Source organism: Podarcis liolepis (genome assembly GCF_965112155.1).
Source record: "Podarcis liolepis genome assembly, chromosome: 4".
Classification (NCBI taxonomy): Eukaryota; Metazoa; Chordata; class Lepidosauria; order Squamata; family Lacertidae; genus Podarcis; species Podarcis liolepis.
Genome location: NC_139558.1, coordinates 9,905,336 through 9,922,055, shown reverse-complemented (window position 1 = coordinate 9,922,055; position 16,720 = coordinate 9,905,336). Strand labels below are relative to the sequence as shown.

The following is a 16,720-nucleotide window of genomic DNA, read 5'->3' as shown; positions in this document are numbered from 1 at the left end:
TCCAGAACTGGTTTGACCTGGCAATATATTGCATATCATGATGTGTGTGTGTGTGTGCTGTGCAAAAATCACAATGTGGGGAAAACTGTGAAGCCATTCTATGCTTCTACACAGCTCCATCCTTATTTCAGACATTGTGATATTTTGGTACAGTGGTACCTTGGGTTAAGTACTCAATTCGTTCCAGAGGTCCGTTCTTAACCTGAAACTGCTCTTAACCTGAAGCATCACTTTAGCTAATGGGGCCTCCTGCTGCTGCTGCACCACCGGAGCATGATTTCTGTTCTCATCCTGAAGCAAAGTTCTTAACCTGAAGCACTATTTCTGGGTTAGCGGAGTCTGTAACCTGAAGCGTCTGTAACCTGAAGTGTCTGTAACCCGAGGTACCACTGTATATCGTTTAACTGATGATATGCTTTAAAGTTGAAAACCAGATATTCCCCACCCCTAACCTTAACCTACTATGTAGAAGTGAGCAGCGCGGTTAAGTGTTAAGTGTGCTCATCTGTCGGTGACATTGAAGGCTTGGGCAGAGGCAAAGTTGTCATGCATGTGAGAAGAGAATACTTCACGGTGCATTGCCAGAGCTCCATGCTGCATGACCAGTTATTCTGTGCTAAAACACACTAATGAGGGCTTAGAATCGCAACAGGGAGCAATTAATTAATGGTGCCTCTTGAGTTTATCAAAGGCGCTTGCACTGAGAAATCTTAATACACTTGGGGATATTTGCTCTTCCTCGTAAGTGGCTTGACATACTTCTTTCAAGCACTTTTTACTTTTAAAAATATAGCAGCTTTAAAACTTTGATTTCCCGGAATGCAGAAATCTACAGCCAAAGGCTCTTCTTTCATATCTTTCTTTTCTGAATTTGATCACAATTGCTTCATTCGCTTGTTGTCCTTTTCACCTAAGAATTTTTTGCCCGAGTAGACTTCACCCCTTCTTATTACTAAATCTTCGTCAGTTTTCATTTAGCTAGAAGTATCAGGATGAAATGGTAGAACCTAGAGGTCAAAGTTACGTTGGCAATAATATTAAACTGGTTACCTTCTGGCCTGATTTAGGAGAAAAGTGACATTGTTTTCATTGAGCATAAACAGTTTCTCGCCTTAATTCTTGAAGGCTGTTGGGTGACTTTCTTGGTGACATGTTGCTTCTGAATTCATCGGTTAGTGCTAACGCTTTGTTTGACACAGTTTTCCAGGTGTAGACACCTCTCCATCTTCTGCCGTGACAGCTGATGCAAAGATTTGTTCCACTTTCCTGCATTTTCTCTGTCAGTATTCAGTGCCTTTGCCACCTAACAGTTCAGTTTCCTTATATTTATAATGTTACAATTGGAGAAAAGTGTGAGGGTGAAAGATATTCTGTGACTTTCAGCTGCATAGATAAGCTATGCACCAACATTTAAGTGTTCCTAATACAGTGGTACCTCGGGTTAAGAACTTAATTCATTCTGGAGGTCTGTTCTGAAACTGTTCTTAACCTGAGGTACCACTTTAGCTAATGGGGCTTCCCGCTGCCGCCACGCGGCTGCCGCGCAATTTCTGTTCTCATCCTGAAGCAAAGTTCTTAACCTGAGGTACTATTTCTGGGTTAGCGGAGTCTGTAACCTGAAGCGTCTGTAACCCGAGGTACCACTGTATATTGATTTTAGTATTCAATCAGTCTTTATAGCCTGCTCTCCTAGCATCACATTTGAATCCATATTCTATTGGATCTGTCATGTTGATGGTTGATTTATCCACTGGATGCTAACTTCTAGGAATGTGCACATTACCTCGTATTTGTATTACTCCACATTCCCCCGCCTTGCATTTCATTTTCTAATTCAGCTTTCTGGGTGGGGCAGACAATGAAGTATGACACTATGATGAACCATGGCTTATCACGATGGGAATCAGCTACAAGAAGCCTCAGGCCCTTTTCCCACTCTCCTCCTCCAGCACAGGTTCAAGGAGAATGGAAACCTTTGCTTAACTGCACTTGAGAGCTATGTCTGAACGCTAAACTATGGTTAATCTTAACTATATCTACTTGAAACGAGAGGGCTTCATAATCCAAAGTTTGAAGTTGGCTTAAAAACACCCCAATGTTTAGATTAGCCACAGTTTTTCAGGTTTAGATAAGATGACTAGCTGCCGTTGATCAGAAACGGCAGCAGAAGAGCTTCCATCTATCTCCCCAAAGCCACACTGCAGAATGGAAGGAAATGGGGCTTATTGTCTGAATGCATCCAGTGTTCCAGTTCATATCTTTACACCAGGTCCTAGTTCAGGGGTCAGCAAACTTACCGCGCCTGGGGCCGGTGTCTCCAGCAGCAATCATGCAGCGGGCCGGAGGGTGGGGGAAGCGCATGCGCACACACATGCACACACGCTATTTCCGGTGCACTTCCGGGTCGGAGGAGCACTGGAAATAGCTTGTGTGCATGTGCACGGGCCTCTGACCCAGATGTGCACCGGAAACAACACTTGCGCATGCACAAATAACGCTTGTTCATGCGCACAAGCTATTTCCAGTGCTCCTCTGACATGGAAATGGGCAGCAGCGCAGCGCCAGTAAGATTGGGCAGCGGGGGTCTCCGCAGGCCAGATAAACAAGTCCCTTGGGCCTGATCTGGCCCACGGACCTTAGTTTGGGGACCCCTGTCCTACTTCCTTCTCTTTTTTATTATTTTTTTTGAAAAGATATTTATTAACATTTTTAAAATATAACAATGAAAATGAAAAATAAAAAGAAACAAAATACAAAAACAACACAAAAACAGTTAAAAAACAAATAATTTTCCATAACATATTTTCCTTACACTTATTTCCCCAGACCTCCTCATACCTCCCTTCTTTGTATTCCACTTCAATTTGTTAGTTCAGCAAATCCTTACCATTAAGCTTTTACCCATTTGTAAACCTTTTTTTTCCATATCTCCTAACGTATTACAGCTGGAAACCCCTTAGTTTCTACCCAACATCCTTCTAGCATTCATTTATTTTACAATATTTCTATAAATAGTCTTTAAAATTCTTCCAGTCTTCTTTCACCATCTCGTCTCCCTGGTCTCGGATTCTGCCAGTCATTTCTGCCCCTAGTTCCTTCTCTTTCATTTACGGTAGAAAGTGACTATGGAAAGGATCCCAAAGTGTTGGCCATATATGGGTTGTTCCATTCAAACTTATTGCTACAAGTGCTTCCTCTCTAGCTCTTCTCTTATCCTTGGCTATTCACCAACACAATAGAGTCCCCCACAAAAAACCCCACCCCTATCCCAGTCTCTTTCCTGCCCCCATTTTGTGGCTATCTGCTTCCTATCCACCCCATTTCTCACACACATTTGTAACACACCAATACAGTTTCCAGCGAAGATGAGGCTTAATTCACTTCCAAGCAACTGAAAATCAGCCTGAGTCTGTAGCTCGACAAGTAGGGAACATTAGCATTGGCAAAAGTTTTTGTTTTCACTTTGTAGAACTGAGAACCCAAAATGTTCTGGGTAACTGCATTTGCCCACCTCGTTCCAGCTTTAGGAATCTGCGAAGGCAGACCTTGTGGTAAAGGAGGGATGCTAGAGTCTGTACCATATATCTAGAAACATCTCCATGTTCTTGGTTGTATAACCAAAAGTTGGCATGCGCCATGTAGCCAGTGGGTCATTATTTAGAGCATTATATAGTTATTGCCTGGTTTCCTGTCCTTGTAGCTGCTGGATAATGACTGGGGGGAAAGGAATGCAGCCAGAATGTGCAGGATTTAAGCAAACTTGAACCCAAGCCTATGCAACTTGTTGCCAGAATGCACCAGGGTTACTGAAGTCCGAATTGCCTGCCGTACAGGACTAGTGAGTTGCATTTGACTTGATGGGTCCCAAGTTATGCGAACCCGCTTTAATGACAGTGTCAGTCATTTATCTTCCTGGTGAGATAGAAATAGACACTGGGTTTCCCCCCTGTTTAAAAACCAAATTTTTAAAAAGTTCTTGTAGCATGGGCGTAGCCAGGATTTATGTTGGGGGTGGGCAGAACACCCACTTGGCACCATCCTCTGTCTGGCTCTGTCTAGCAGATTCGGAATGAAATGTCTCAACAGCAGTTGTTTTGAATTACTTTCTTTTGACCCCAAGTGCTCAGAAAAATCTGTCAAAATCTTCAGTCATTTGAAAATTATGCAGCTAAATAAAAAAAATATCACCAGGGAGTACCTTTCATGTGGTTAACATGTTGCAATATTACAAAGAACACACCTTTTTTATCTTATTTTTTAAAAATATCTGAACTAAAGCAAGTTTTCTTGGATTTACTGAAATCCTTTTCAGCACTTCCACGTGACACGCCCACCTCACAGTCGGGTTACCAGTTGTGTTGCTAGAATGCGCCGCAACGATTTCAAATATTCTGATTATTTCTACTTTTAGCTTAGTTTTTTTTATTTACAGTGGTACCTCGGGTTAAGAACTTTATTCATTCTGGAGGTCCATTCTTAACCTGAAACTGTTCTTAACCTGAGGTACCACTTTAGCTATTGGGGCGTCCCACTGCCGCCATGCTGCCCCAGCGCGATTTCTGTTCTCATCCTGAAGCAAAGTCCTTAACCCGAGATAATTCCCAGGCTATGCTACCTGCCTGCCCAAACTGGTACCGAGCAAAGGAAATCCTTGAAGGGATGTTAACCCAAACCTGGCCTATTGAGCAAAAGCCAGGCCTTCCTCCCCGCTGCAGCAAAGAGGCAAATACGCTTTGGGACAAGGAAAAGAGGTGGCGAAAGCCTTGGAAACAAGAGCAAAATGTAAATGTGTTAAATGGCACATGAACTAGTTGGGCTCCGTTGATTTATTACTGGAAAAACTGTCAAAGGTTCTGGTTAGCTTGCATTAAGAAAAAGAAAAGGCACTAATGTGTTTGTAGCAGTCGGGGCAGAGGGGGGGGGATGGTTAAAGTATATCAGCTGTAAATTGGTGCAAAGCACTAAAAGGGACATTAGCCTCTAATCAGATTCCAACACTTCATTAAACCTGCCGGCTGGCTTTGAGAATGGTTCTTTTGTCTCCCATCTCTCTGCCCCCTCCTGGCCTTACTTTCAGTGGGAGGGGGCCCCTTTCTCCATTTGGGCAAGACCACCTCCGGGATGCAGAATAGCAAGTTCGGCTCATCCTTCATTTTCTTACAGGCTATAAGCAGCCACTGGCAAGCCTGCACAGCTGGCGACCCACTAGGGGCACATCAGCCATGTGTACCAGCCTGCGGAGGCTCAATAAAACCTCCCAGTTTTGCTTCTTGCCTGTAAATGCAAAGAAGAAGAACTGAGGAGGGGGGAGCCAAGCCCCTGGTAGCCTATAATGTATAGCTGACGGGCTGCTTTTGGCTTGACAGATCCTAAGCTAGGCAGGTCTGGCTCCAGGGATATTTTATTGTAGAATCGGGCCCAGTCTTGCAGCGAACATCAGGGCTGGCTTTTCACAACTCACAAAAGAGGGAACAACTTTAAATGAAAGGCTTTGAGTGTGGTTGAAATGAGAGCCTCGCTGGTCCCGCCCCCCCCTTTTGACTCCACCCTAGGCTAATGGCCAAGCCACAGATGCTGGATGACACCCTAGGATGTGAAATCTGGGCCCAATAAGTAAACACAAACTTTTTCTAGGAAGAGGATTAATTCTGGAATGATTTCTTTCCATGCTTTGGGGCACCTTAGTTGAACACGCCTAATCACTTATTAGTTCACCCCCCACCCAACTTCACACACCACTCCGATAGGAAATTAGCTAAACCCACATTTTCTTTGTGTTCCTTAGGGATGACTTTTCCTCCTAAAAGCAAGTAATGGCTTTTATTTGATTGGAACTTTTATGTGTGTGAAGAAGACCCAAAGCATCAAATTCTGCTCCCAGGTATTCAGAATTCTGAAACAAGAAAGCTGAACCTTGCACCCTGTTTTTTAAATTTATTTTTTTTGCAAATTAATAAATTTCCACACAGTCTCTTATTTGCATAATTTAGTTTGCAGAGCTCTGTTGGTGCAGCTGTGAAGGGCACTGAACTTCCACCCCCTATCACAGGAAATCAATTTCAGCCACTTTTCTCACTTCCCAGACATTAAGGCAAGCATTAAACCATGCCTTTTGGAGCACATCTTTGCAGCCATGATGGCTAGAAACTTGTTATTTAAAGAAAGAAAACCTGAGATGCTCAGGAAGCCGAACGATGTGCCCAGCAGCACACTCTGTTCTTTCCTGTGGAATTATGACATAGTCATAGCTCTGGTTATGTAACTTGTAAGGAAAGTGACCTCAAAAAGTAAGCAGTGTTGATATTTTGGTAATATGTTCTAATTTATTTAAACTTACACAGTTGATGAATTGCTTGACTTTCTTTTCTTTTCTTTTTTAACTTCCGAGAAGTCTTGAATTGGTTAAGTGCCCTGGTTATTTCATGGCTTCTCCCTTCTCAAAGCTCACCCTTGTTTTCCTTGTTCTCTTTAAAGGACATTAACACATTGGAAGCAGAATGCTAATGCTTGATGGGATGCCTGCAGTCAGAGTCAAAACAGAGCTGCTGGAATCGGAACAAGGCGTAAGTGCGAGTCTCTTTCATCACAATTTCATTTTCCTTTTTGCCTAGTCACGTTGTTGGTAAACCTTTACAGGATTTCCCTTCGCTCCTCTCCCTATTTTCAGAGGAGAGTTTGTTGCAAGGCTCCTACCTAAACAGTTAGTGTCAGCCGCAATTTTTTTTGCAAATTCCCTTCTCCTGGTCGACTCAGGTAACATCTATTTCCTCAGCACCTCCAATCCACTTGGCCAAGACTCCTCTGTTAGTGAGGAAGCTGCATCACGACACCCTAAACCAGGGGTAGCCAGTGCAGTGCCTTCCAGTTGTTTTGGAGTCCAACTCCCATGAGCCTCAGCGAGCAAAACTAATTGTCAGGTATGATGGAAGTTGAATTTGAAAACATCCATAGCACACAGCAGTGGTAATCCCTATTCTAAACCATTGGTTTTCAAACTGGGTGTGAGGAAAACCTTGAGCTTCTTTGTGGTTCCTTGTGGAGAAGATCAGGGGTGGTGGACAAGATTTCACCACTTGCTTGCAGCTACTGATCATCCCTTTAAAAGGCAGTGGGGAACCTTCCCCAGGTACTGAAATTGAAATACTTTATTGTTACTTGTGCAACTTGTATACAGTGAGATTACACGAGCACCCCCCACTCAGCTCTCTTAGTCTTAATTCCCCTCGTTTACTGACGCACACCCACCAAACCCGAAAGTCAGTTGCCCTGTTGTTATCTTTTCATTCAGCAGCCTAACAGTGCACGGATAGAAGCTGTTCTTTACCCTGTTGGTGCGACTAATCATGCTTCTGTATCTTCTGCCTGAGGGCAGGAGATCAAAAAAGTGCCGGCCAGGGTGTGAATCATCTCTGAGAATTTTCCTCACTCTTCCGAGGCAACGTTCTTCCGCTATTTCATCCAGCGGATTCACAGGACAGTCCATAATATCTTGTGCTGTATTCACCACCCTCTGTAGGCACTTCCTATCAGTTGATGTCAAACCACCGTACCACACCGTGATGCAGTATGAAAGGACACTTTCTATTGTGGACCGGTAGAAGGAGATCATCAAATGTTGATTGACATCGTTCTTTCCCAATACTCTGAGGAGATGGAGGCTTTGTTAACCACCTGGGTTGTATTGATTTTCCAAGTAAGGTCTTCACTGAGATAAATTCCTAGGATAAACACCCTTGCCTGGGCTCTGCATATCATTGGATTGTTAATAATGCCTCTTGGAGGATAGACAAGAAGGTGTGGGTGGGTGTACATGTGTGGAAATCTTTTTCCGGCTGGAATGGGTCCTCCGGCAAAATGGAAGACTCCATTCTATCGATCTTCCCACTTTTGCTTCTGGTCCCACCTGCTGCTGGAAAGCATTCCACAAGGAGATGCAACCCTGAAGCTGATTCAGATTCCCCACCCCTACTTTACAATGGGCAGCCGGCTGGTAGCATTGAGTGTTCCCAAAGGTGCACCCTCAGTTCGTGTGGAGCAACGAACTGTCACCCAAGCACCTTTGCAGGACGCATTGGCGAGTGGGAGCAGGCCCATGTCTTGCCAAGTGATTTGGTAGAAGACTGTGCCTGGACTTGTTTCCTTATATCTGTATAATCAAAGAAGCTCAGTGCATGCCTATTTGTTTTGTTTTTCATAGAATTGTAGAGTTGGAAAGGACCATGAGGGTCATCAAGTCCAATACCCAAATTGCAGGAATTTTTTTGCCCAATGTGAGGCTCGAACCCTCAACACCGAGATTAAAATTCTCATGCTCTACTGACTAAGAGGACTAGAAAATCCCCTGAAGGGTCTAGGCCATGACAGACCCTTCCCAGTAGCTCTAATCCCATGGGTTGAAGGAGAGCCCAATTGTCCCCATCCTGAACATTTGAAAAAGGTCCAGGCCATCAGGATAAAAAGTCATGGTCCACCACTCAGACATGAATGCCTGCATTCACCTGTTCCTTACCGCTTTAATGGAGGCAGTCTGCTTCACTCTGTTGCATGCACAGAACCAGTCCCCCAATTCTGTATCTTCTTGTACGGTTCTTGTCCCACCCCCATGGTTATCCAGCAGTTTTAGCTCAAGGACTGGGTGAGAATGCGAGACACGCCAGCTCCTCTTTGAATTTGGAATGAGTTCCTATCAGTTACAGCCCCTGGCCCTCTGAGCTCTAACTAGGTTTAGCGAGAGAACGAAGCCACGACTATCTGTGCAGTGGAAGGAAAGGTAATCGTAGTACTAATGATTATTATGATGGCAGCATAAAGCCTCTGTGAGGGAGGCTCAGAGTCTTTCCATCAGTGCAAGCATGACTTAGTTCAGTGATTTTATGTGTTAAGACTGCCTCTCTGCCAGAGAGATCTAGGCAGGATCTAGAAAATAGTTGTGCTGCTATGTTGCTTCAGAACAATTCCATTTACTCACATGGAGTAGCTAAGCTGGGGTTTCTCAATAGGTGGCCAGAATCTATAGAAACGGGGGGACGGCAGGTAGATAGCGATGAAATTAAAACTTGAATCTGATGCTTGCCAGAGAACCTCTAACTGTTGAATGGAGGTAGCTGAAGGGAGATCCTTTTATGTTTGGCCATGCAACTTGTGCATCATAAGAACCTAAGAGCCCTGCAGAATCAGACTAAAGCATCCTGCAGCATCCTGTCCTTGCGCCAGAGGCCCCAAAATAGGGATGCCTGCTTCATCAGGTGTGGCAAGTTCCCTTTCAGGTTGTCAGGGGCTAGTGCCGCCAGTAGTTGATGGAAGAAGCGGCACCAGTTGGTTGGTGGCGCTTCTTCACAACATCCAAAGCTTCAAGAGGTAGGGAGCCGAGTTTTCTAGGGGCTAAACAAGCCGCAGCGTGGCTTTATTGAAAATGTGCTGGCCACATGCTTTGTAGCTGCTGTCTAATGCACCTAGATGTTACCATAGTGGCAAAAAGTGAATAGGTTTGCCCCCAAATGATCATCTCTCCGCCTGCACTTTCTGCCTTAGTAACTTAGTGCACTGCGCCGTGAATCCCAGTGTTGTGAGTGGAGATAGCTGCACCGAAGCCTTGTGTGAATAAAAATGTATAATGAAATGATGGGATAGCTCTCAGCCCTTTTTGTACACCTCTTGTTCCACAACCCTGCAGCAAAGCTTGTTGTTGCAAACTCTGCATTGTGCTTTGTCAAGTAAAAATGAGAATATGCCTCCTGTGGCAGATAAAAGTGGCAAATAATCTTGTTTGTATGTTAAACTTTTCAATTTTCTCTTGAGTTCTTCTTTGTTAGGCTTTTAAGCATTGTTATATATATATATATTATTTTTAGGTGCCTTTTGTAAATTGTGTTGCTTTTCTCATTCCTGCCGGGAAGGACTGAAAGACTGATATTCCTTTTAAGCGTTATTGGCGTTTTTGTTACCGCCTTTGTGGAGATGATTGCTCACATAAGTTATCTTTCAGACCTCTCTCCCTCTCCCAGATTTTGTCGTCTTTATTTCATGCTTGAAGGAGAAGTTGTTAAGCTGTTATTTAGAGATGCCGGCATTCCATTTGTGATGCTCTGCGCCTTCTTACTACCACAGAATGCCATTATTACACATGTCTTGGGGCCCAGCAGTTTGCAGCGAGAAGGAATTTGTGGATAAATGGCGGTTTCATGCTTTGTTAGTGGGGAGCATGAATTAGGCACACCTGCAGCAATCCTTCAGCAGAAACAGGCCCTTGTGTTCACGTGTAGAACCCTCATTAGGACTTTGTGAAGTCACTGGGCGTGCCAAATGTCATGCGGTATTAGCAATCTCATCCACGCTGAGCCTCCAGGCACCTTGGAAAGAGCTTTAAGGCAGCCCGAGAATTTATCCAAGCTGTGCTGGACATCACACACTACCTTCTGGACCAGAAATTGGCATCTCCCGGGTGCAATTTAGAAATAAGTTTGGTCCCTGAGAGATCTCAGGAATCCAGGCTGAAGAATAAACGATGCCCTCCCTAAAGTTTTAGCACTTAAAGACTCACGGCCGAATGTGCGCTGAAAAATATTGGTAGCGTGGGTTACTGTACGTGAAGAAACTGCACCCACTTTGCTGCTCCCCACACCTCCCTGATTGTGCAGAAAGGAAACAAGCATCCCATTCAAACTACTAATTGTGGTTGTTGGGAGTGAAACAAAACAAGCAAGCAACCCCCAGTTGCGATGTGACTTCTCCCTAAGAATCCTGGGAATTGTAGTTTGCCTGGGGCAGCGGTTCTCAACCTGTGGGTCCCCAGATGTTGTTGGACTACAACTCCCATCATCCCTGCGCTCTGGCCTTGCTAGCTAGGGGTGATGGGAGTTGTAGTTCAACAACCTCTGGGGACCCACAGGTTGAGAAAGGCTGGCCTAGGGTGTTGAGAATTGTAGCTCTGCAAGTTCCCTTTATTCTTTGGGGGAAGCTACGTGCTTTTAATGTTTTTTTTTGGGGGGGTGCAGCCTTAGAATCCTTCTAATACGTGTCCGTAGCTTCTTTATTTTACTATGCTCATTGCAGATAATCAGTAGTGTGAAAATTACAGATAAAAAACCCCCTCTGCTCAGTGACATTCAAAATAAGTATCTCTCAACCCTGAAGTGATTGGGTGATAATCATTAGATACGCAATGCCTTGATGTTAAATGCAGCATCACAGTTCTGGTGGAATAGTGACCTGGAAGGCAGGTGAAGCAAATATTTTCTATGGTAATCCATAAGTCATTTAATGAAATGGATTTTCTACACCAAACTAAACTGTGCCACTTGAAGTTGTATTATTGTCACTTTAGTAGGAACAGGAGACACCATCAGAATAGGGACTCGGTGCATAGAAGGGGAGGCCAGTCCACCCCATCTCTGCCAAAAATGGGCAATAGAAGTTGCCTCCTTCGCCTTGGGCTAATAACAGCTTCAGGGGAGCGAAGCCAGTTTTGATGTTGATATACCCATTTGACAGGGGAATGGATTGTTCCATTGGGATGCAGTTCTCTGACAACTAGCCATGGAGTACAGTGGTACCTCGGGTTACATACGCTTCAGGTTACAGACTCCACTAACCGAGAAATAGTACCTTGGGTTAAGAACTTTGCTTCAGGATGAGAACAGAAATCGCGTAGCGGCGGCGCGGCAGCAGCAGGAGGCCCCATTAGCTAAAGTGGTGCTTCAGGTTAAAAACAGTTTCAGGTTAAGAACGGACCTCCAGAACGAATTAAGTATGTAACCAGAGGTACCACTGTACCTCCGTTGCCTTTGTTGGGGCTACTGAAATTTACTGAGACTAGTGGGAGAATTGCAATGGGACCGGAACAAAACAGCACAGACCACGAGGTTACCCCTGAGGAGAAGAAACCCTAGGCAAGTTCCCACATGTCACCGTGTAATTTGCAGCAAAGAAAATGTGCAGCTTCATGGTATGGCAGGGTAGTTAACATGGTACACTCTAGGTATATAAAAAAAAGGTAAAGGACCCCTGGGCGGTTAAATCCAGTCAAAGGCAACTAGGGCAGGGGTAGCCAACCTAAGGCCCAGGGGCCGGATCCGGCCCAATCGCCTTCTCAATCCGGCCTGCGGATGGTCCGGGAATCAGTGTGTTTTTACATGAGTAGAATGTGTCCTTTTATTTAAAATGCATCTCTGGGTTATTTGTGGGGCATAGGAATTCGTTCCCCCCCCCCCACACACACACAATATAGTCCGGCCCACCACATGGTCTGAGAGATGGTGGACCAGCCCACAGCTGAAAAAGGTTGCTGACCCCTGGACTAGGTGGTGCAGCGCTCATCTCGCTTTCAGGCCGAGGGAGCCAGCGTTTGTCTGCAGACAGCTTTCCAGGTCATGTGACCAGCATGCTTCTGGCACAGCGGAACACCATGATGGAAACCAGAGCAGCGCACGGAAACGCCGCTTACCTTCCCGCTACAGTGGTATCTACCTATCTACTTGCACTGGCGTGCTTTTGAACTGCTAGGTTGGCAGGAGCTGGGACTGAGCAACGGGAGCTCACTCTATCGCGGGGATTCGAACCGCCGACCTTCTGATCAGCAAACCCAAGAGGCTCAGTGGTTTAGACCACAGCGCCACCCGTGTCCTATGCTGCGATCCTGGCAGGGGCTGATGGGCATTGTTGGGTATGGAAGACATCTTGTTGGCTGTCCCTGTGCTGTTTCCCGTGTACTCCCCAGCCAATAATGCAGAGCAGGCGTGGGAAAACCCACAACATGATGACATAATGTCACACTTTCATATAACAGGAAAAGGAGGGGGAACCTGACGCTACGTTTCACTGCTGCATTATATTCCTTTGATGGATGTCACGCCTTGCTCCCTTCTGAGATCATCAAAATACCACAGTCCTTGGAAGGCACGGTCATTTTGGGTTGTACAAGACTGCTAAATTGCAAATGACAACATTCTAGAGAAAATATTTCATGTGGAATTCTACATATATCTTGCGCACGGGATTGCCTGATTTAATATGGCACTATTTCGGAGAGCTACAATGTGTGTCTGAGGTTTGAGAGTTAATAATGTCTCATATAAACACTGCTGAAGCTACCGCAGGACAGGAAAACCCCAAAGCAGCAATGAGAGAAAGAGACTTAGAATAGGAAATATATTTGTCCCTCCTGGTTGGCTGCAGGGGCATTTCGCTAGCAAGTGAAACTGTGGACTAAAAACAGAACCTTCAAGATATATGTTAATCTCCAGGCTTTAAAATAAATAATTCAGAGCTTGTTTCGGTGAAACCTGAGGTGTAATATTTCTGTGCTTCTGTACAAGCCGTTGAAACCTACGTTGGGAACAACATAATCTAGTTTGAAGAATTAGATGAACTTGGAAGTATCACATAACCATAAATAGCAAGTGTTTTCTCCCTGTGGTCAATAGCTTTCCACTGAAAGGCTCAGAAACCACTCAACCAATTTGCATCAACGAAGTGTCATTCAAAAGCCTGTAATGAGTAGGCAGTTTAATTTTACAAAAATTGCTCATCGACCATGGGAATTTCAATTCAAAAAACATTCCGGTACTTCCTCTCCTCTCCTCTCCTTGTTTTGCTTTTATTTATTTCAGTTAAACATATATTCCTTCTCTCTGTGGATTATCATGGTGGCCAACTAATAATAATAATAATAATAATAATAATAATAATAATAATAATTGCTGTTATTATTGTTATTGATTATTGATTATTTATACCCCGCCCATCTGGCTGGGCTTCCCCAGCCACTCTCGGCGGCTTCCAACAAAATATTAAAGGTAAAATAATAATGATTACATGTTAAAATTGAGCTGAGCAACAGATATGATGACCAGTCAAATCAAATGAGAGCACCTATCAAAACAATATTTTTAACAGGTGGCCAAAAAATCATTAAGGTGGGTCCCAGGCAAATCTTCCAGGGCAGATGATAGAATAAACCCTTGCCTGCCTTGCAACCAAACTTAGCCCCAATACAGGAGAGTCTTCTTCACTGATGTGAATGGATGGGCAGGTTCATATAAGAGGCGCCTCAGTTGCTAGTTCAAGGACCCTGTGACATCAGAGCAACTACACCAATGGCAAGCGTGTTAGAAGTTTGGGTGCAACGCAGTTTGCAAAAATGGGTCTTTGCATGGGTTAAGACAGGTACAACTAGAGACCTCCAGATTCCCAGACTATCCCAGTACCTTTAACCTCTCAAGGTGACCTCTCTACCTCTTTGATGTTAGACTGATATTGTCAGGTTGCATCCTGTTTTACAACTTCATATATATATTACTTTTATTAAATTTTCTGTTTTACAATTTAAAACACTCATTTTACATCCTTAAGATATCAATGATTTCCCTTCTTCTCTTTCCATGGTTCATTTTACATATCATAAATCCCTTCACGTTTTACAAAAACTATGCTATTCAGTATTTCATTATTACATCCGTCAAAACTTATTTACACTGCTGAATTTATCTTAATGTGCCAGCATTTTCAGCTGTACACAGTTATTTCCCATATATTCTATAAACATTTTCCAGTCTTGCAGGTTTTGGTGTCTTCGGGTGTCTTCCCGTGTAAGAGTTGGGGTGTCTAGGCGACGTTTCGACGAGGTCTCACTCGTCATCTTCAGGCTGGTGCTTTCGGCTTCTTGTTACTGGAACAGAGCAGGATCTCAGTGTTTGAGTTCCTATAAATACTGTTGAGGGGGTGTGGTGTATAGCCTCCAACGTTCTGGGCAGAGAGGAAGTTCCCAGGTTAGTGTGCCTTTTCTTCTTTTGTTCCTTAATTACTTGAGGGATATCTTGAGTGATTTCTTGAGTGATATTCTGAGTACCACTTAGGTGGGTCATTAAGTGTGGATTAGTTGCTAAAGCTTTCGTGTCTTGACCTCTTGAGCTTGTGAAGAGTTTTTCTGAGAAGATGGCTGTACTGCACTTAGTTGTGCTCTGGCTTGGCTTCGTGTATAGGGGCGAGCTGTGGTTTTGTGCCCTGTGCCAGCCAGATCTGTGTAGGGATTGCAGGGGGGTGCAGCATCCGGAGGTGCCACTATGGTTTGGCTACTGGATGGTGTCTGTAATTTATCTGTGGAGAGGGTCTGGGTTTGGGTCTGGTGTGGTTGATTGGTGATGGCGTTCTGTGTGCCTCTGGTTCTGGTGTCGGTTTTTGTGGGGAGGGCTAATTTCCAGATGTCTGGCAGGCGGGACGTGTCGTCACGCTTGTTCATGTTGTGAGGGTGTTTCTCTATCTCGATGGCTTCCATGATTATTCTCTTGTGGTGATGTTCCATGTTAAAGAGCAATTTGGAATCTGCAAAATTAATTTCGTGTCCTGTTTCTTTCATGTGTTGGAAAAGAGAGGAAGTTTTTTCTTCTTTTTTTTTGAGGGGATCACCCCTCTCACCGGTCATCGCAAATTTGTACATGGAACACTTTGAAACCAATGCTTTAGACAAGTCAGAACACAAACCCAAACTTTGGCTCAGATATGTTGACGACACCTTTGTAATTTGGCCACACGGGAAAGAAAAACTAGATAGCTTCCTCACACATCTCAACAGCCTACACCCCAAAATACAATTCACTATGGAAATAGAAGCCAACAACCAACTTCCCTTCCTTGACGTCCTAATCTACAAAAAACCTGATGGCTCCCTAGGACACACTATCTACCGGAAAAAAACACACACCAACCGCTACTTACATGCACAATCACACCACCACCCTGCACAAATAAACTCCGTAGCCAAGACTCTCATCTCCAGAACCAAACGCCTGGCTGACAAAGACCACTTGACAACTGAGTTACAGAATCTCTCAAATGTGTTAATCGCCAATGGATACCAGCAAAATAGGGTTACGAAGCTAATCCAAAAAGAAACACCCCCCAAAAACCAAGACACAGAAGAAAACAATGGCATGGCCCTCCTTCCTTATATCAAGGGCACTACAGATAAAATTAGCAAAATCCTCCATAAACACAATATCAAAACAGCCTTTTGCACCAACCAAAAAATAGCCAATATCCTCAGAAACCCCAAAGATAAAATCCAGTTGGAAAACCAAGGGGTCTATGAAATACCCTGCAAAGTCTGCCCAGCCACGTACATTGGACAAACAAACAGACGAATAAATGCACGTATCGCAGAACACAAGAATGCCGTCAAAAAAGAAGAAAAAACTTCCTCTCTTTTCCAACACATGAAAGAAACAGGACACGAAATTAATTTTGCAGATTCCAAATTGCTCTTTAACATGGAACATCACCACAAGAGAATAATCATGGAAGCCATCGAGATAGAGAAACACCCTCACAACATGAACAAGCGTGACGACACGTCCCGCCTGCCAGACATCTGGAAATTAGCCCTCCCCACAAAAACCGACACCAGAACCAGAGGCACACAGAACGCCATCACCAATCAACCACACCAGACCCAAACCCAGACCCTCTCCACAGATAAATTACAGACACCATCCAGTAGCCAAACCATAGTGGCACCTCCGGATGCTGCACCCCCCTGCAATCCCTACACAGATCTGGCTGGCACAGGGCACAAAACCACAGCTCGCCCCTATACACGAAGCCAAGCCAGAGCACAACTAAGTGCAGTACAGCCATCTTCTCAGAAAAACTCTTCACAAGCTCAAGAGGTCAAGACACGAAAGCTTTAGCAACTAATCCACACTTAATGACCCACCTAAGTGGTACT

The 16,720-nt window shown here is 44.3% G+C and overlaps 1 protein-coding gene across 5 annotated transcripts in view; it reads left to right on the top strand.

Annotated features, from left to right (window-relative positions):
- Positions 1–16,720, top strand: part of KLF12 (KLF transcription factor 12) — a 243,502-nt gene that overhangs the window by 85,819 nt on the left and 140,963 nt on the right. For all 5 annotated transcript variants that reach the window (XM_083501312.1, XM_083501311.1, XM_083501309.1 and 2 more), the window contains exon 2: positions 6,475–6,563. In XM_083501312.1, the coding sequence (XP_083357438.1) occupies positions 6,498–6,563 (66 nt within the window). In that variant the 5' untranslated portion in view covers positions 6,475–6,497. The remainder of the gene's footprint in view (positions 1–6,474; positions 6,564–16,720) is intronic.